Here is a 20,307-nt window from a genome sequence, read left to right on the forward strand (position 1 = left end):
AAAACCGGACTTGCCCAGGACAGCACTGATACTCTGAATCGCTTCTGAAGATGGACCTTAGTGTTGAACTTGACGCTGGTTAGAGCGCACGAGCCTTGAGTCGAACTCTTCACTTGGGAGTGAAACACGAACCACCTTTGCAGGCTGAGTTGTTCGAAACGGGGTTTGCCCCCGAAGGGGCGCAACGGGTTTTGCGGAGCCTCCTCCAAGCACACACCCCTGAAGAAGCCGGGCGCCGGGCCGGGGGTGGCATGTACCAATTTTTACCGGTGGGTGTCCGGCGGTGGGTTTCGAACCAACCACCTCCGGCAGCCGAAGCGGAAACCCAGACCACTAGGCCACGACTGCGCCGCCGTGGCTGGGAATCGAAGGGATGATCTCGTGCTCTGTCCTACATGGATAGCTACAGCAGCCCTTTAGGACACTCAGATCTAGGCGGTTCGAGTAAGTCGCCGATGCACTGCGAGGTAAGGTGCTGTGCAGTGCGTGCAGTGTACTTTCCTTGTTTTTGCATCTGCAGCTGATTAAGCGGCTAACAAATATCGATTTACAGACTTGCGATATAATCAGCGTTGAAGCAAGCCCTTTGTTTTTTTTTTATCGCTTTCTTCATTGTGCGTTACCCGACTGGATTAAAACAACTTGTTCCTCACCTTGTGCTCTATAAACTGCAGTAACACAAGGGCCTCTATTTGAAAAAGAAATAAAAAGTCCCAGGAGCGCGCACAACGGACAAGTGACAAAGGGCACGACAAGCGCTGCCGTTCCGTGCTCTCGATTACTTGTCTATGGGCTCCTTCCGCGCGCCGCTGCGAAGTATAACATTTTGTACCTACTAGCCCAGCAGTCTGGGTTCACAAAAGGCACGTGCATTGCTTTCTGTTGAGTCCACAGCAAGCAAAAGAATAAAATATATAAGGGGTGCCCAGGCAGTGGGCTTGGCTTTCTTGTAGTTGAGCTCCTCAGATTGCGAATGCCCAGTGCTATAACAGTAATTAGCAGTTAATATACATGTTTAAGAAGCAAGAAACGAAACTTGAGTAATGCGGGCCTGATCTCCTCAAGCAACTATACTGCTGGTAGAGTGTGGGTTTAATCGCAATAGGAGATTAAAAATCTCCGGTAAATGACCTTTGGAAAATAAGCTTGACAGTTAAGATTGAGCCTTATTCGCATCACATGTCTGTAACTGCTGCAACAGCAAAATGAAATATCTAATCACTAAATGTTCTTCAGAAATCAAGCTTCGATCTTTTCTCAAAGCCATATTGTGTGTAAACTACAATTCGACAAAGTTTGAGAAATAGTCGTCCTGACCGCACTTTTCTCACAATTTCCACCGCGGTCCGAGGGGACATGCTAGCCATGTGCACGGACCGCAGAGGGGTTGGTGCACATGGATGGCATTCAGCGTCTTTCTTTACCCCTTTTTATTGTTAATGCGTTCCTTTTATCAGGGGATATTGGGGCCAAAAGAGACGTTGCATTCACTCGCTTTAACAGTCCTTGCTGAGTCCCAATGACACTGACTGACTGTAAGGTCTAAACACCATAAATGCGCCTATTTTTGACCCTCGCTAAAGTGTTAAAAATAAGATTTGAAAGTCTTAAAGCGCTATATCCGTGCCCCTCTTCATCCTGTAGAAGTCGATCAGTTTTGAAGGCCATGTTTCGCTACGAAGCAAGAACTAGAAAACAAGGGACTCACCGCTTGCATAATGCACCGAGTGCTAAAACCCTCCAGTAGGCTCTCAGCTATCCGCCGTCATCAGGAGCGCTGTGTGTCCAAGAATGCTGCTGTTGCCTCAAAAGCGATGGAATAGCTTTATACACAGCACTCAATTCTTCTGTTTCTTCTTCATTCTATCACGCGGACTAGTTACTTTAATTTAACGATAATGACTGCTTGAAAAAGGCACTGTAATTAAAATATAATATTTGATTAAACGGATTAAAATATAAGCAGTTCTAACACCGAGAAAATTGCTCGTACTGCCATGAGCGGTATCGACGGAATCGTACTACATCGTGATTCGCGGTGAATGCAAACGCACTGTGCAAGCGCTATTGAGTGTGGGGCCGAATAGTTGTAGTAGGACAAGGTGGCGTATGAAATTTCATCCACGTTGAAACGTACACAGCCTTTTATGATTAATCTCTCAATTAATAAATTATGCTGATAGACATGCATAGCGTCTATAGAAAGAAGAGGACCACGCATTTTACATTGTTGCGAGCGAAACTATATGCGGCATAATGAGGAATCTGGCCAGTTTTCCTCTTATAGTCAGAGAAAACTAACTTGCTCCATGGTGTGCCCGCCTGTCCTCCACGCAGGGCAATCGACATCTTTGGAGAGTGTTTCACGCCATGGAGCGCCCTTCTCAGGTTGCAGATTACACAGAGAGCATTAGTCTCGCGCTGAATGTGGATGAGGACACATTTGCACAACAAACGGCCCGTCAGTTTTTTCCACACCCTGATTGCACCGCTACGTCTCCGTCTGACTTATCGGTTACAGAGCCCTCCGATGGGATTACTTCTGACCTAGCCACGGCAGGGCTGCTGGACTCCATTAAACGCCTAAAAACTACCGCTGCTCCCGGGCACGACGGCATACCTAACTCCTTATTCCGTAACTTGGAAGGGCCTTTTTTGTAAACTTCTCTTTACACTTTCAACGAAGTGTGGCATTCTGGCGTTATGCCGGGAGAGTGGAAGCATTCTATTGTGGTTCCAATACCCAAGTCAGGTCAGCCTCCAGTATATCGCTCGGCCCTACGTCCCATTACCATTACGCCTACAATCTGAAAGCTTTATGAAAACATTCTCGCCGCACGCTTGTCGTGATGGCTGGAATCCCGTGATTGTTACCCAGATTCCCAAATCGGTTCCCGCCTATAAAATGGAACTGAGGACTGTCTTGCTACTTTGGCTGCTGACGTGCTTCATCACTCTCCACAGAGTCACCTTGCTCGAACCGTGATCGCTACAGACATAGCAAAGGCTTATGATAACACATGTCACTCTGCCATTCTTGCCTCCCTTCAAACCCTTGGTCTCCCTCACCGGTTTCTCCTTCCCATTCGTGCCATTTTAATAAATCGAACCTTCAGTGTGCATGTCCATGGAAAGCCCTTTGGTATCATCACTTCCAATAGAGGAGTGCCCCAGGGCTCCGTTCTCACCCCCACATTATTTAACGTGGCTCTTGTTCCTCTTGTTCGAGCCCTAGAGACCATCCCTTCTATCCGTGTGCTTGCGTATGCCGATGATACAACCCTGTGGTGCTGTCATCCAGATACGTCTATCCATCAGTCGGTCCTTCAGCACGCGCTGTATGTACTGACATCTCGCTTATCACCTCTGGGTCTAACACTCACCCCTACTAAATCATGTTTCATTCGCATTGAAAATAAAGACGGCTTACGGAAAGCTCCCCCTTTAAATTTTGCGATACATAACTCTCCGATTCCTCATGTAGAAACTGTTCGTATTCTTGGTCTTCTCCTCCATACACCTGGGACTGGCACCCCGTGGCTGACAGCCGCCCGTAAATCGGCTCACGCTACTCTAGGTCTGACTCGTCGCATAGCTATGCCTTCTGGTGGCGCACGTGCTCATACGGCCCGCCAGCTTGTGCGCTCTATACTTCCGGCACGGATAGTATATCAGGCAAAATTTCAACGTCTCACCCTCAGACAGGGGGGCTCCCTTGAAGCTATCAATCGTGATGCTATGCACGCCATAACATATCTGCCTCGTTTAACACCCATACCAGTGCTACATGAGTTCGCCCAACTCAATACACTCCATGAACTCATCGACCAACGGGTGGCAAACAGAGCTCGAAAACAGTCTCTCCAAATTCATCGTTTAAAGACACTTCCTCCGTGGTCGTACTGCCAGCTCACAGACAATCGCCCCACTGTTTCCCCGTCGGTATCAGCCGCGTACCTGCCTGAAGGATGCATATTGTACACGGATGCATCACATACTGCAGAGAGGGGAGTTACTGCTGTGTATAGTCCATCTCATCCGCATCTCAACTCTCGCACGACGTGTATACCGTAGGGTGCCTCGATGCGCGCGCCCTCTCCGCCGCTCCGTGCAGGGTGGAGCCATCCTTTGACAGGGTCAGTGCCGCCGCCGCTAGGGTGGCTAGACCCAAGTCTAGCCACCCTACCGCCGCGGAAGAGGGCAGCCATATTTGAGCCCACTCCTCGCTTCCCCACGGGCCGGTTGCACGTGCGTGGTCGCGCGTCCGCCCGGTCGCAGTTTTCTTCGGTTTCAAAACTCGCAAGATGCCTGGCTGTTGCGTGCCACTGTGCTCAAACCACTCCAGAAATGGCTGGAGAATGTTTTCATTCCCAAGAGACCCTAAAAGAAGGCTCCTCTGGACGGTGAAGATAAAGCGGGACAAATGGCAGCCTGCAAACTCTTCGCGCATATGCAATGTAAGTACAGTGATTATTTGGACGGTTGCGATTTTTTGTAGTTATGTCTGTCGCTGCAGGTTTACATTTAATATGTGCGCTGGAAGTTGTGTTAGTGTTCCTGGAAAGGCTGTAACTACGCACGCTACGTGACTACATCTTTTATGAAACATATATAAGGAGGAATTATACAGCAGATGAGTGGCGGAAAATCATTTTCATAACTCGCAGGTGTGGACATGGATTTTGTATTTCTGTGCACAGGCTAATAAACACAACTAACGGTAATATTAGTTATATACAGTGAAGCGTTGCAGAAGCACTCGGCATTTATGCAATAACAGACTGCTTGCTTGTAGTCGGTTAGCTTAGAGCCGACAGGTTCTTGATTAATTTTTCAAATGGCCCTAAAAGCAAACGCATCAAGAGACATGCGTCAGAAGCGTCAGAAACTTTGACAATAGTTTTGTAGAGTTTTTATTTGTTCCAAGGCTGTTTGACGAAGCCAGGAATTAGTTACTTTTGGTAAAACTCCCGTGAATGTGAGCTTTCGTATATAGTAGCTTCGCTAAGAACTTGTTGCTTCTATCTGGCATTTCTAACGTTGGCGCAGTTATTGTGCAGTGCCGGCTATTTCCCTTGTGCGCAGCCATTATTAGTCTGACTTTTAGGATTTGATAAATGCAGCTGCCGAGTGTGCGCGACTCCTTAACATCGCTGGAGCAGTGCCAGAACTTGTGTATCTTTCAAAAGGGGCATTTCTTTCTGTTTGTACTACATACTGGACGCCTGAATTAATTTTCTTATGCAGGCCCATTTCGAAGACAACTGCTACGAGAATCACCGCGCGGATGGAAGGAAGCTGCTAAAGTCAAACGCTGTTCCAACCATTTTTTCGTTCAGACGTAAGTTGCACTATATTTTATTATTGATGGCAAATATGATGTGCATCACTGTTGTGACTCATGAGTTAGAATAATAGCGCTTAAAATCTGGCCTTCTAAATGCAGTACCAATTGCATTACCAATTGCAATTTTAAAACTTTGTCATTGAAATTGTGCCTGTTGCCAAATGTTTGGGAGTGCTCTTTGAACAGCACACGTCTTGGGATCTGCAAGTAGATACAATCATTAGGAAAATATCCAGAGTATCCGGAGTACTTTCTAAATTGAGACATTGCCTCCCTACATGTGTAAAACGCTTTATATATAACTCTCTTTTTATGTCAATAATAAACTACTGTTATTTAGTCTGGGGGACAACCACTTTATCAAACATTAATCAGTTACATATAATACAAAAGAAGGCTGTTCGAGCGATCATGAATGTCCCATACCTTGCTCATTCCGAACCACTATTCAGGGAGTTAAAATTAGTGCCGCTTCCTGAACTTTATCACCATACTCTCAGAAAGCGTTATCAAACAGGTATCAGAAAGAAAAACAAAACTCTTGAAATTATATCGAGTCTAACACTAAACAGAAATGTTCGGGACACTCGCTATCACGAGACTTGGGAGGTTCCGTGTAACCGCACAAAATATGGTGACCAGATGCTGCGATTTCAACTGCCGAAATTATTTAACTGATTACGCACATATATATATATATATATATATATATATATATATATATATATATATATATATATATATATATATATATATATATATATATATATATATATATATATATATATATATATATATATATATATATATATATATATATATATATATTTCAAGTTACAACGCGTTCGCCTCTGTGTTTTTTGCACTTATTTATTGACTGTTTGTTCAGATGTGTGGTGATATTGTTACTTTCCTATCATTATTTTTTGTATGCAAAGTGTTACCTGCCTAGTTTTTTTGCACAAGTTCTTTTCATTGATTTCATGTCTTGCTCATATCTAATGTATATTTGCACTGCTGTGTCGCTGTCAAGAAGACGGTCAGTGGGCGCTGCCAAGCCCTATTTTTGTGGCTTTTTGCCCACTGTCCGTGACATCAGTGTCTGTGGGTATTGATGTTGAAATAAATTGGAATTGGAACTTTTCAAGCTTAAAATTTTCGCTTTTAGGTTATGGTTCGCGCAGCTATGAAATAACTGCCGACACTGAGCAATTCTGACGAACTTCACTCATTTCTGCTCTTGCATTTCCTTTTGTTTGTGCAGCTATGGTCCACCACCAAAGAAAGGCTCCTAAGGAGAGAGGCACACCCGCTCTACCAACTACATCAAACTCAACAGTGCAGGAACAAGGACCTGGCGTTTTTGCGGATTGCGATGAGCCTGGGGGAACGAACTTAAGTGAAGAGGTTGTCTATCAGCCTAGCGATGGACAAACAGAGCAAAATGAAGGCTGCGATGCACATTCATCCAGTAGTTGTTGCGCTCAACTGAGAAAACAACTGGAAGATGTGAGAAAGAACCACAGACAACTTCAAGAAGTGCATAAAAAAGCCAACTTGACTATTAACTCTCTTAGAAAGAAGGTGCGAAAGCTAAAAAGCGCCGTAGAGCACTTTAAAAAAAGGATAAAATTTTTAAATAAAGATCAAGTTCGTGCACTTTCCCGAAAAAGCAACAAGGGAAGCATCTGGTCGCCGCAGACTATTAAACAGGGGCTTCAACTGAAGTTTTCTTGTGGGAAGTCTGGTTACAGAACTCTCAGACAGCTCGGCTATCCACTTCCGACAGAAAGAACTCTATCTCGTCGCCTCCACTGGCTCAAGTTCTCACCAGGAATTCTTACAGACGTTGTAGAACTTCTCCAAGCGAAGGCACAAGGCATGGAAGATGTAGAAAAAGACTGCGTCCTCTTTATCGATGAGATGGAGATTGCCAGAGGGTTTCAGCTTGACCGCGCTGAAGACATTGTGTATGGGGGAGTGACATTGCCACAAAAGCCAGATGAGCCTGCTAATCACGCTCTGGTGTTTATGGTTGGAGGTCTCAACCAGCGATGGAAGCAGGTGATAGCTTATCATTTCACTGGAAGCCATGTGGATGGCCGCACGCTCAAGGACATTGTTCTGCAAGTTGTCCAACTCTGCGCCGATATTTCCCTCAGAGTTCGGGTTGTAACGTCCGACATGGGCGCCTCAAATCGAGCGATGTGGCGTGAGCTGGGATTTTCTAGCCACCGAAATTCGAAGACAACCTGCTCAATACCACACCCTTCGCTCAATGATATGGAGTTGTTCTTCAACGCAGACGCTGCTCATGTTTTGAAGAATATTAAAGGTCAGTTGATAACATCTCATGCATTTACATTAAGTGAAGCAACAGCCAGCCAGTGCGATCTTCCTTCACGTGAAGTGAAACTGGATCATGTGCATGCTGTGCTGGAGTTTGACAAGGAAAGGGAGCTAAAGCTCGCACCGAAGCTCTCTGAAGCCCATGTCTCATATGGACATTTTACGAAAATGAAAGTCGGACTTGCCGTGCAATTTTTCAGAGAAGCTCCCAGTGCAATCCGATACCTCATCAAGGAAAAAGTGCTGGACATAGAGGCAGAAACAACAGCTTGGTTTTTAGAGCTGGTATCAAGATGGTACGCATTAATGTCGTCGCGTCATCCATCTGTTGCCCTAAGTCTGCACGATGTGGCGAAGCATCATAGAGCTCTGGAAACTCTAAACCTGGCTCTAAACACCTTTCAAGGGATGAGCATGGGCAGCACGTCTCAGTGGAAGCCATCGCAGGCGGGCCTCCTGATCTCCACAACGGTCGTGCTTCGCCTGCAAGACATTCTTTTGAACTCGGAGGGCTACAGCTTCTTACTCACCAGCAGGCTGCTACAAGATTGCCTTGAGAATCTTTTCTCTGTGGTTCGTCTCAGGAAGCCTGTCCCAGACGCCTATGATATGAAATGCGCACTGAAACTTGTGTGCATAAGCCAATTTTTGCATACGCCGTCTACCACCAGCTACAGTGTTGACGATTCTGAGTACCTGGTTGACCTTCTGTCAAACGGGAAACGTGAACTCGCTGAAGCCGAGGTAAAGGAAATCGATGACTCGGAGGTTCTTTTCATTGAAGCGCTAACATCGACTGAATGCAGCATTCTGTTCCATATTGCCGGATTCCTCGTTAAAGGTATTCTGAAAGCCATAAATAATTGCGAGCAGTGCAAAGCTACTCTGCTCGGTTCTAGTGACGCTGAAAATGCATATCTCACAAGGCTGAAGGAGTACCTCGAAAATGGCGACAACCTGCATTACCCCAGTCCTGAAGTGATGAAAGTGCTGAAGTCGTGCGAGGAGCATTTTAAGGGCATCACAGAATGGGCGGAAAGCCTTCTAACTATGAAATCTCCAGTGCAGGCTGTGATAACATACCTAAGACAAATGGTTCCGTTTAATGTTGAAACATGCCAGGTTCACAACGAAATCATTCAGAAGTTGTTATACTCGACCTACGCTCGAACGAGGCTGCGAATTCACCTGCGACAACTGGAAGAAAAAAAAGTCAATGGACATGCAAGCAAAACGTGTGCTGGCGTCAGCTTGCCGTGAAGAGATTTGTAAATATTGTGTATAAATGTCAAATTCACCACAGTTCGCTTGTCTCCTATTTTTTGACAGTAGCTTTAATAATTTACAACATAAATAAACTGCATTATTACAACTCCTAAGTAAGTGAAATTTATGCACTTACATTTCTCATTAACTCTTCACACTATATAAGAAAAACTTCCTCAGTCGATGAGACACGCGCATTTTCCCAATATAGGCTCTGTTGATAGATGTTATTTTTTTGCCTTTTCATGAGAGTATTTTTCACAGTCAAGTTTGCGTTCACTTAATGTTTTCGGTGAAGGTATGAAGGCGCCGAAATTATCCCATGCTTTGTTAAAGTGGTTACTTTACATGAAAAAAAGCTGCACGAATTATGCAGCTGCATTGTATATTACAGCTACAGTGCAAACTCCTGTACCACAGCATTGTTTCTTTTTTTTACCTGCACAAATTAACAAACAAAAACAAGCGATGCCAAGGATCAAACGACTACGAATGTCCAAGGGCCTACAGATTGCGTCCATTTGATTCTGAGGGGGTAAAATGTTTCATTAATAAGCCTTATCATTCTCAGCATTTAATATTGACTAATACGTTGCGGCGAACGAGATAAACTCTGTTTTTGCGAGTCAGCGCACTGAGTCCCAGACAATTTACAAAACTCCGTAAGTCAGCTTTTCTGCATAAAAAAAAAACACCTTTACGATTGCGACGCGAACTGTCCGAGGGAGAAGAGTTGGGTGCAGCGCAAACGACTTTTATTCCTTTATGTTATGGTGTGCACGGCCAGGCGAGCACCTTGGCACAGCTGCGTTTCAAATTTCCTTCAGGAATGCAGCCCGGGGAGGGTGCATTGTAACCGCAGCAATGGCTTGGGAGAGCGGCCCCTAATCTCTTTATTGTGAAAGCAACACAGGGCAGAAGCCTGTAGGAAAGGGTTCGGCAACAATAGATGTCCCCAGCGATGCACCCTATTTCTGCCTCCAAAACCTGTTTCGCCGCGATGGTGAAGGGGCCTTCGCTGCGCAGAGAAGCTTACCTCCAGTGTTCTGAAACGAGTGGGCTCAAATATGGCGGACACTGCAGCAGACGACGCGGTTGTCCCCACCCTGCACGGAGCGGCGGAGAGGGCGCGCGCATCGAGGCACCCTAGTATACCGCGGATACGTGCGCCCCCTGGCGTTGGAACTTCAAGGCATTTATAATGTCATTGCTTCCCTTCCGCTCGTTCCCACATTCAATAGAGTTCATCTTTACACCGACTTCATCGCCACCTTTAAATAGCTTAAAGCTGTTCGACGCACATTCCAGATTTCACAATCTATTCATGTGCTCTGCGCAAAGTATCCGTGTCCTGTGCGCATAGACTGGATTCGCGGCCATGATCAGGATCCACATAACATTCAAGCGGATGCTATGACACACCATGGCCTATCAGGCGACCTGCCACCTTCCCCTCTTCCCCCAGATTTGTTCCTGCCCCATGTTTCCGATTCACAAGTTGTGCGCCAGCGAACACGCGCTCTAATTCCGCCGTGTTCGCATCCGTGCGCCGGTTTCTGGCAGGGGCGGCTCTGACCCCATCTGTCCGTCATCGGTGGCGTATAAAAGATCTGCCAGCAACTGACAGTTGCCATCACTGTGGCGCTACACCAGAGATTTGTGATGTGCGGCACTCGTGGACGTGCCCAGCGACGGTTCCTATTAGAAAACGGCTCCTCAGGGAGCTGGACCTGTGGTGGAACCTCGGATGTGGTTACGTGGACTATGAACAATCACTTCACCGGCAACCTCTGCTGCTGCCTCAGCAAAACTGGTCTTCACTCCTTCTTTAACTTTCTGTCTCCTGCATTCCATTCCCCTTTCTCAACTTAGGCCTCATGGCACACTTCTCGAATAAAAAAAAAATCTGCAATCACGCGCACTCTGCCCTTGCTCGTTGGCGGCTTATGCTAGCTCTCGCCGAGAGTAGCTCTAAAACTTTGAAACCTTCCAGCTTGGCATACCTGCATTCATTGGGCCACTCACGGTCGCTGCTGCCACACTTTGCCGGCGTCCACGTTGTTCACGAAGCGGAGGACACTGATTTACAAATTCCTTCCAAATTCCCCTATAGATTGAGATTGACGCATAACAATGAATAAGAAAAACAAGCCTCTCGCGCGCCACAAAAGTATCGCGGGTATAATCCCAATAGAAATATAAAAGATGCGGCCCTTGGGCAACTGAGATTTTGCCACTCGAAGGAGGAAAGAATTTAATATGGGAATAGCCACTAAAGCGACCCACAGCCGGAGGAGCGGGCCTGGGGAGACTCCCCTGATCTCCCTATAGGAAGTAGCAGGTTGGGGTGGTATATGGTAATGGGATATGGAAATAATGGGTGGGGTAGCGGGATCTATTTGCGCGAAACCAAGCTCTAAAATGGGTGGATCATCGCAAGAGGATGCAACGAAGCGCATTTTATTGGTCGCCGTATCGCGAAGCTGGGTCGGAATTTTTTTCATAACTCAGCTGGTTGCTCAACCTGACTGTCTATATAAAACATCCGGACCACTTGTTCGCGGCAAATTACCTTTCACATATTTCTCCGATCTTGTATAACTCGGTGGTCACTTTACAGTATGCTATGTTTCAAACGCAGCGCATTTTGCATAACGCCGCTTGGTTTAGGGTCACATAATCCAACCATAGAATAACAATAGAGGCAAACATTAAATTATTTTACATTTGAAAACAAAGCGATGCGAAATCACGAAGGAGAGCCCGCGACCGGCACTCTGAAGTAGTATGGGAATAATGCTGACCAATGCCGTGTTACACCACAAACGAGGTATTTTCGGGACGCAGTTTTCTTGTTTTCTAGTTTCTGGCATTAAGGGGAACTATAGCTTGACGTCTTGACGCTGATGTGAATGACGAATACTCGAGAAAGAACGTTACTTGGATCAGGCTTCAGGCAAATTTATTCCGGAAAAGAAGCACGCCACACGCACTGGCGCCGTGTTTCCACGCAGTTTCAGAAATGTTTTTCTTCTCTGTCATCATCCGCACGGATCCTCGCAGGTGTCGAAAACTTGCTACCTGCAACTGAACGTGAGTAGGGTACGAAGCAACGCAACTGTACAGCGTCGACAGTCACAAGATATGTTACGCCATTTCCTCGAGGGGACAATATCGATCCCGGCGAAGACTTGTTCAGTGCCATCCTGGTGCTATTAGCTCACTGCGATTGTAAACGAAAAAGCGGACGCAGCGCGTTCTGCAAGGTGAAAGTTCTTCGGTTTACTTGGGGCGCTAAAGGTGTGCTGCTTCTCACAAAAGACAACAGCAAGCCCTCGTTCTTGGCGCTTTAATGAAGCTTTAAAGAAAAAAAGCCAGTGCAAAAAGTTGCGCTCTGAAACATTGAGTTTGAATTCTAAGGCTCGAATTCTACATTGAGGCTACGGGAGCGTGGAGGACACCTATACTATGTATGAGCAGCACGTGACCATGCGGAGGTGCTGCAAGGTGCACTGGGAATTTCACGTCCGCCAGTTTCTCTTCGCGTCCTTCACCTGAAGACGTATACTATATCTCGCCCTCGAGAGCTGCTTGCTGTGTACTCAGTGAATAGTTGGCTGAAGTGCGGTGGTACTTTTTCGTGTGGATGAGGCGACGAGAGAGGTAGTGCTGAATTCCTACCCTACAAAGCTTCCTGGACTGTCGACACGTTCAATCCACCCTCATCCAGTTCCTCTCCCAGATCCTAGTTTGAAACTGCCCTACTAAGTGCACGAGTTGGCTCCCTCCTACCTTGCCGCATCTCTGCGCATACCAGGCAGCACTGATCGCGTCCATCAAAGTAATACTGGAAGTTCTAACGCCGAGCATAGTGCTGCTTTAAAGACGCCATTTCTCTCTCTCTCTCTCTACTTACTAGTTGTTGGGGTGCGGGCTACTTGGTGATGCATAACAAGCGCTGACTTGGAAGTCAGCGCTTGTACGTCCACTTGTCTCCGCGTGTAGTTTTTTCTGTGTTGCGCTGTAATATATAGGTCTCTCTTTCTGTTGGGGTCTGTGTTCGGAGTACAGACAACAGCGGAGCCGCATAACTGCATCAGAGTCACATAACTACATTGAACGAGGAGAAAGACACCGTAACACCTACCGAGAGAGAGAGAGTACACGCTACTGCGATAGCTAAGCTCTCCATGCTATTGCGAGCGGCTCATAGCACTACAGAAACTCATCAACTTTGTCTTTCCGACTGTGCAAGACATCTGAATTATTATCGTTTTCTGTACGGATTGCGTACGTTTCATCGTAGGCCACGACACGTGACAGATTAGAACAAAAACAAAATATTAGGAGGCCCTTTAGCTGCACGAGGTATTTGGTTGAATACCATTGTTTCATGGTATATGTTTCGTTAACGCTGACGCAATAATCATCCTGAAATTGGGCATATTGCTTCTGAGCACCCACCAGACGGCAGCTGGTCGTGGGATTATATGCTGCACTTAAAAACTCGCTACGTCTTTATCTCTTACCCAGAGTGCATTGCTCGCATCATGCCAGGTTCTCGCTACGTTCGTCCATCCTAGGGCAGCAACTTTTTATCCGCAGTTGCGTCTTAATCTCGCGCTTCCTGCTACAAAACGCTTCGACGACCAAAAGAACGGATTTTTGATCGTGGGTGTCTTAGCTGTTATCCGTTCGCTCCCCGCGCGACTCGAGCGCCCTTACGCGGCGGCGCTTGCGTGAGACGTGCTGTGCTCCCGGGCGGCTGCCGTCGCTGCGCTCGTTGCTCGCAGCGCCCCCTCGCTGCTGCTGGTGCACGTAGCTTTCGCTCATGGTTCCTTTGTGAGCTCGTCAATGGTCGACGGCGTACTTCCGGACTTGCTGGAAGATTGTCCCTTTGTAGGAGACATTACGTCGTCGCTGGCCTTGATTACCCTTCTTTGGGGAGCCAAAGAAATGCGGTCGTTTTGTTGCTGCCTCAAGCGCAGCTCATCTGTACGTCATCTGGGCGTTACGCGGAATGATGCCTTCGTGCTGTTCGTTCCGGACGGGCACTTGCGGAGATCGCTGAGGCTACTTTTTTTGCTTTTGGCGGTTGCTCTCAACTTGGCGTTCTCTTTGTCGGAACTGCAGTTTCCCTCGCTTCTGGACACGTGCTTGAGCTCGTTGGAGGAAAGAGACCGAGTTTAAGACTCTGCTGTCACTGCCAAGTTTGTCGCTACTATTACAACGCAAAGTTGTGAACACCCTCAACGTCCCCCTCAGCGAACAGTGCGCCCCAAGGCTGTGCGCTGTACCTGGGCTGTAAGTAGGGGTCTGTAGCCTCTGTTTGGAACAAGCTCAACTCCGTGCCCCACGACTGTTGTATAATCAAACACGGGGCAAAAAGTGGAAATTTTCGAGATTGATAACCACTGGGAAAATATGGATGAATCTTCTTTTTTTTGCATTTAAGTCCTAAATTTAACACTATAGCAATGAGAGAACAGAAAAAGTCGCAGGCACTTGCTCGTCAAATACTTTTTTAACTACTGTTTTGGTTATCGGTAACTCCAAGAACGAAATGGTAAAGAAATATATTCCGGTCAGAACGTACAAAACGGACTTATCTGACGTCTCAAATTATATTGCATGGCACAGAATCACTTTACATGACAAAACAGTCGCGAGATCCGCGTAATCGACGCAATGGTTTCAGCAACGAGAGTTCCGCTAGCGGATATAAATTGTAAGAAGCAACGCAAAGGGAAAAGTTCATACAAATCGAAGACACAAAGAGGTGTTGACATTGGAAAAAAAAAAAACTTTGCTTGAAGAAGCTTAGAGACTTTTTCCTCTTTTCCAGGGCTGGAGAAGTAAGGAATAGCTGTACTGTACCCATGCTTCTTTCCCCGCCCTGATAATGCGATCTACGGTCCAAAAACCTTAGTCGCAAGACCCTTGATGGCGATGATCCCGGAGCTGTGAAGTTGCGAAGCTTTTCATTACGAAAGCGACATTACTTGATGCTCTTCCTCATCCTCTACATCATCCTACTACTACTACTACTACTGGTAACACTACTTCTGCTACTACTATACTACTACTGGCACTACTACTGATGTTGCTGCCACCGGTGCCGTAAAGTTTCTCAGTATTAGCCAGAGGGATAAGGGGTGACAACATATATGCGAGTTTCTTAGAGCACTTCATCCACCGCATGAATGCCAGGATGACGAGGTTTCACATTTGGCTTGGATAGCGTTGAGCCGGTATGGTGGATTCTGCCTCTGAATGGGTATCTGCGGCGCGATGCTCTCCGTTGCACGCAGAGTTCATTATTTTAACAGTACGTTTTTCAGTTCTTCAATCAATTTAGCGCCAGTGTTTCGGCTGGTAGGCAAATGTTTATAGCACTTCTCCGTGACTTGCCCCGAGAAGAGTATTATTGCTCCGGCTGAATTCACGTTTCATGCCCAAGAATAGCCAAGCCAAATACAAAATCTAATCTTCCCGGCATTCCTGCGCTCCTCCATGGTGGATGAAAATGCAGCAGCGCCAGCTTTCCCTTTGGGCAATATTGAGAAACTCTGTCACCGATAATACTTCTACTGCAGCCGCTACTGAAATTGCATTACAAAGATGACTATGCTGTAAACACCAATAAACCTCTCTGATAAGCATCGTAGTAAAAAAAAAAGACTAAGTAGTATTAACTGGCATGCACGAGGGCTAGTAAGAAAACCAAACTAAAAACGCAAAGACTCAGCTCGGTAGTTTCTTATAAGGCCGCCTTCAAAGTGATATGAGGCTGGAGTTCCACAGCTGCAGTCCCTCTCTCCATGTTGCCAAGATAGATTTTAGCACTTGTAGAGCGAGGAAAATTGCTCACGTAATGGCGCCTGCTTAATAGAAGAACAAAGTTTATGAGTAGTTCTAACTTCGAACAGTTCAATGGACGCGACCGGAGGATTTATCAAATTATTGCCTCGAAAGTGTGGCAGTGGCATCCGCTTCTAACGGACTTTTTCTTCATGTTCGGGCGTGCTCGAACTTCGAAACCACGGCACTTTCGTGAATGGTGCCTCGCTTAAAACCAATACGCCGAGCTCCTTTAGAACTACCTTCCTCCCGGTCAGCCTACGAGGAAGAACTCGTACTGTTCCTCAGGGAAGTTGGCGGCTCGTGATGACGTGTCTGACCCGAATGAGCTGCGCAAGGTTGTGAAGAAATGTCCCACGTTCTCATTCGAGCCCTGGCTTGAATGGGTGGAAAAGGTATCGCTTGCTGGGCCTGCCTTCCGGATCGCACCTAAGCACTAACGCTGGCGCTGTATCCGGGAATGTGTATATACTCGCTTGAAAAACAAAAAACAAAAACAGGTCATTCCAGCGCGGACTATTGAAGGCGTCTGTTTTTGTTGTAATAACCGTCTGGCTCTGTTCTCAGGCTAGGCGTTTTATGGTGTTACTTGGCAGCATATTGTTCATTTTTTTTTCTAAGCAGAGCTATTCAACCTTTATTAAAATTTAAAAAATGGCTTATGTCAAGCCCCCCCCCCCCCCCCCCCCCGAAAAACGGAGCAAGCCCTCGGTCTGTTGCGCCATTTCTGCCTTGAGCGTCTGACGAGAGCTATAAAAGAAAAGAGGGATAGCAACCTGTAGATGGTTTTTGCCATTAAGTTCCATAAGTCTGAAGTTTCGGCTCGAGTGACTGTTTTACGGAACGGCTGGTCTCGCAGCACATGGTATCATGATTCACGAGGAAGCAACTTAGATTTATTGGTTGTATTGATTGTTTCCGAATGCCTTTTTTACTGTCAGTTACGTGAGGAACGAAGACGCTACTGACTCTTTGGGTTCAGTTCCGGTGATGAATATTCATACCATTAAAGTCTGCATGGTCATCCAAAAGGTGTGCTGCCGAGTGATGCTCTGAGCGGATCTTTAGGCATAATTCCAGGGTCTCCTGGAACTAGGTACTTAAATTTATTAGCTTTTGTTTGAAATCTGTACTGACTGAATAGGACGACAAGACACTCGTTCAGAAAGCTGGGTTGTGCTTAGATTCTATCGTAGCGGCCGTGTTGAGCATCGTTCTTCATTTTTAGTTTTATCGCTTTATTGATTGTACCACGTTCTTTCTGAGGAGTCGAATTTTTTTATATATTGCAAGTATGTTTTCAAATGTGTTTTTTTTCTTAGTGGACGCGGACCACATGATTAAAGGTTTTTGTGTCACAAGTTTTTCGGAAGTATGCTGTGTGTTTAAATTTTACTAACGAAATTACAGGAAAGGCTGCCTGGACTTCTTGGAGTTGGAGCTAATGTTCGTGCACAAGGACTTATGTGTGATGCATTTCTCAAGGTTTCAGAAGCCATTTGTCCCTTTTTTTTTCCGTTCACGTCAAGACTTTTAAGAAGGGTATAGCGGTTTCCCGTTTAGGTTTCACATTAAGTCCTGCCCAGATCTTACGCCCAACTTCAAGCTTCAGGTTGTCATATTCGATTATGGTATTCCAGACACAAGAGTGAGGAAGCACTTGTCCTTCGTCTTTCTCGGCCTTTTCGTGTGCCTTTTTTGCGCTATCCCCCAAGGTGGAGTAGATTTTTAATGAACAAGCAATTACTCATTGACATTAGCTTTCCTTTGTAGCCGTATGGCTGCGCTTGGTTGGATGCCAATGTGCAATTGCTCCCTTATTCGTTCATATCTTTTCAGCGTTGGCCGGTTGACGGAACTTGTGTTTTTTGAGTGCATAGAAAGCAAAATCGGCTTGCAGGTCCATAAAAATGTTCATACGCTTTCGTACGCAAGGTCGGTTGGTGACGGGCAGGAGGCTTAGATTTCACCTCCCAGGGAAGGACGAGCCATGATCAGCACCAGCTTTTGCCGCGATGGCAATTGACATGAATCAGTGCGTGACCTATCTCAGTCAAATAAAAAGCTGACGCGTAATAAGGCGACATACCAACGGTCGGGGACGTGGTCCCGGAGTTTATTCCATTTTATAGCCACTTCCTCTCAAGGATTTGGGACTGTATTCAAGAAATTTGTACAGAAGGCCCGGATATATCGAACCCGGGTATTTATAATTATTGGCTATATCGAAAACGCCAATAATCCCCTTGGAAATGCTATGCAAAAGTGTGGGAAAATTACGCTGTATACCGAACTGCAATTTTGCCGCTCGTTCGATATATCGAACTGTGCATCACGCCCTTGCAAGTGCGCTTCTAGAAACAACAAACAATGCTTTCGATCACTTTCTGAATTTCGGAGTCGGGTCGGCTGCGCGGCTTTGGGCTCCTGTTGGCAGCCATTGCGCTGTGAAACCGCGCGACAAGTTCAACGTGCGGTGGGCTTTACCGCGGTCTTTGGTTTATTGCGCTCCTTTTCCACATTGCAATCATGCGGCGAAGGCAGCCTAGCGGCGGCCCTCGGGTGGAGTGCTTTGCTGTCGACGGCTTTGCGGAAACCAACTGCACCTGAATTTTATTGAGCAATTATTCTCTACATAGTGTTGTGGCAACCGCATTAGGCATCTTGTTGTAGGAAGTGGATAGTTCCAAGGCACCGTCCGCAGCGGCTTCAATGCTTAAAGGGTAAGACCTAGCAATGCCTGGCGAACGGTGCGACGTCAGCACTCCGACGTACGGGCGGCATGTCGCTGCAAGAAGAACGTCATTAGCGTCGGTGCAACGCATTCGCACTCCTAGGCTGCACAAAAGTTTATATACTACCATTTTTTTATATATCGAATGATCGATATATCGAACTATTCCTCAATCGCCTTCGAGTTAGATACAGGATTTCCACAGGAGTAGTTGAACTTAGGGGAGGGTGGGGTGTGTGTCTCAATTTCTTGGGGGAAGGAGGGAGGGTCGATGGTTGAGGGTAGAGGAGAAGCGCTAGCGTTTGTAATTTTTTTATTTGTGTCATTGATGTGTCGCGTAGTACTTGCAACGTTTATGACTCCAACACTCATGACAAAGATTGCAAACAATTAGTTCTTCACTTTACACTACGAATAAAGTCGTAACTAGCGGGCTTTCGTGATGTGGATGCTGCCGGTGATTTCAGGGAGTATAACGCGACCAAAGGATGAAAACTATTAAAAAATGGCCGCGTTTTTTTATGTCGACGAACAAAGCGCGGACCAGAGCGAGCTGAAGGCACGATGCTCGCGGAAAGCCAGCGCGAACCGGGAGGAGTACGCAGTCACAGTTCATACTTATACACTTTTTTTTTTGAATGCTTTACCGTGATGAACTACTGCTCGCAAGCGGTACCGTATCACTTGTGTTTAGCGCCTTAACGAGCTCAAGCGTGCAAGACGTAGGTCATCCGTGCGCGGTTTTTACCTTACGTAGAGTTTGATCGTGTTGAGCTCGTGGGACGTGATGCGTTCGTGTTAGTTACCTGGTGCGCAAGTTTCCAAACTTGTGAAATTAGCACGTGGGCTAATTTCGCCTCTCCCGAACACGTTTCAACGCGACAGCGTTAAGGAGCTCGTGTCACAGAAAATCCGGCATCGCCGTCGGCGTCATTGACCATGAGCAAAAAATTCACGAAAAATACCCAGAGAGCAACCTAGAAGGCAGGTGGGTCACCTAGGTCGCGTAACCATGTGGTGTCATCACAACCTGCCTACCGGATTGTGAGCAAACTGCCCACCGGGGCAGGTGGTAGTTAAATTAGTGATTGGTCGCTCGGGAAGAGCAACCTGGGTCACACAAGGCCCACCGCTGAGAGCACCTGCCATCACAGTGCAGAGGCGCTTCGCCTAACCGCTGCACCACTGCGCCAGGAGGAGTGTGAGGACTCCCTGGGGAAATATGAATGTAAAGCAGAAAATGACCTTCCGAATATATGAAAATTATGCCATCATGCTATCACGGCATACCCTTAAGGCGGAGCTTCAGTGTCCCCTACAATTTTTTTCAAGCCTTTAATGCACATCGCGATAAAATTTTGACGATTTGACGAGACCACTTCGCTAGTTTCTACTTTGTTCCGTCAGCGCTGCCTAAAATAACACAAGCATGATTACGTTTTGATTGCGCGCGTAGCCGCACTTGGTTATGCCCGAACTCAAGCACTCACTTTATGCGACGTATACGGTAAAGATCCCAACGCGTCGGCTGGTCTCGCAAGCACAGCCAGGTTAAGAAACGGTAGAATTTCGTGCCTGGATGGCGCTTCGCCTAAGTATCTGAGGATCCAACGATGCAACAATTCATGTGAGATATCATGTATTGCCAGAATGTTTGTATTGCCAGAACTTCCGAATACTGAGTCTGTTTGGTGCCGGATAAACATCTCTGGTTTCGTAACAGTTGTGTGTGCTGTATACTGACCGCCGG

General features: G+C 46.5%; 1 protein-coding gene across 1 annotated transcript; it reads left to right on the forward strand.

The window, feature by feature from the left end:
* Positions 1 to 4,205: 4,205 nt before the first annotated feature.
* Positions 4,206 to 8,988, forward strand: LOC144115008 (uncharacterized). Its single transcript, XM_077649120.1, has 3 exons — positions 4,206 to 4,457; positions 5,248 to 5,341; positions 6,612 to 8,988. Exons 1-3 carry the CDS (start codon positions 4,305 to 4,307, stop codon positions 8,954 to 8,956), a joined length of 2,592 nt encoding a protein of 863 aa, XP_077505246.1. The 5' UTR covers positions 4,206 to 4,304; the 3' UTR covers positions 8,957 to 8,988.
* The last annotated feature ends 11,319 nt before the right edge of the window (positions 8,989 to 20,307 follow it).

Source organism: Amblyomma americanum, chromosome 1, assembly GCF_052857255.1.
Source record: "Amblyomma americanum isolate KBUSLIRL-KWMA chromosome 1, ASM5285725v1, whole genome shotgun sequence".
Taxonomy (NCBI): domain Eukaryota; kingdom Metazoa; phylum Arthropoda; class Arachnida; order Ixodida; family Ixodidae; genus Amblyomma; species Amblyomma americanum.

Bases quoted from the DNA above. Each gene is read 5' to 3' on its own strand.
- LOC144115008 (XM_077649120.1), top strand. From the start codon at position 4,305: ATGCCTGGCTGTTGCGTGCCACTGTGCTCAAACCACTCCAGAAATGGC. The intron at 4,458-5,247 runs GTAAGTACAGTG...TTTCTTATGCAG, and splicing joins ACTCTTCGCGCATATGCAAT to GCCCATTTCGAAGACAACTG. The intron at 5,342-6,611 runs GTAAGTTGCACT...TTGTTTGTGCAG, and splicing joins AACCATTTTTTCGTTCAGAC to CTATGGTCCACCACCAAAGA.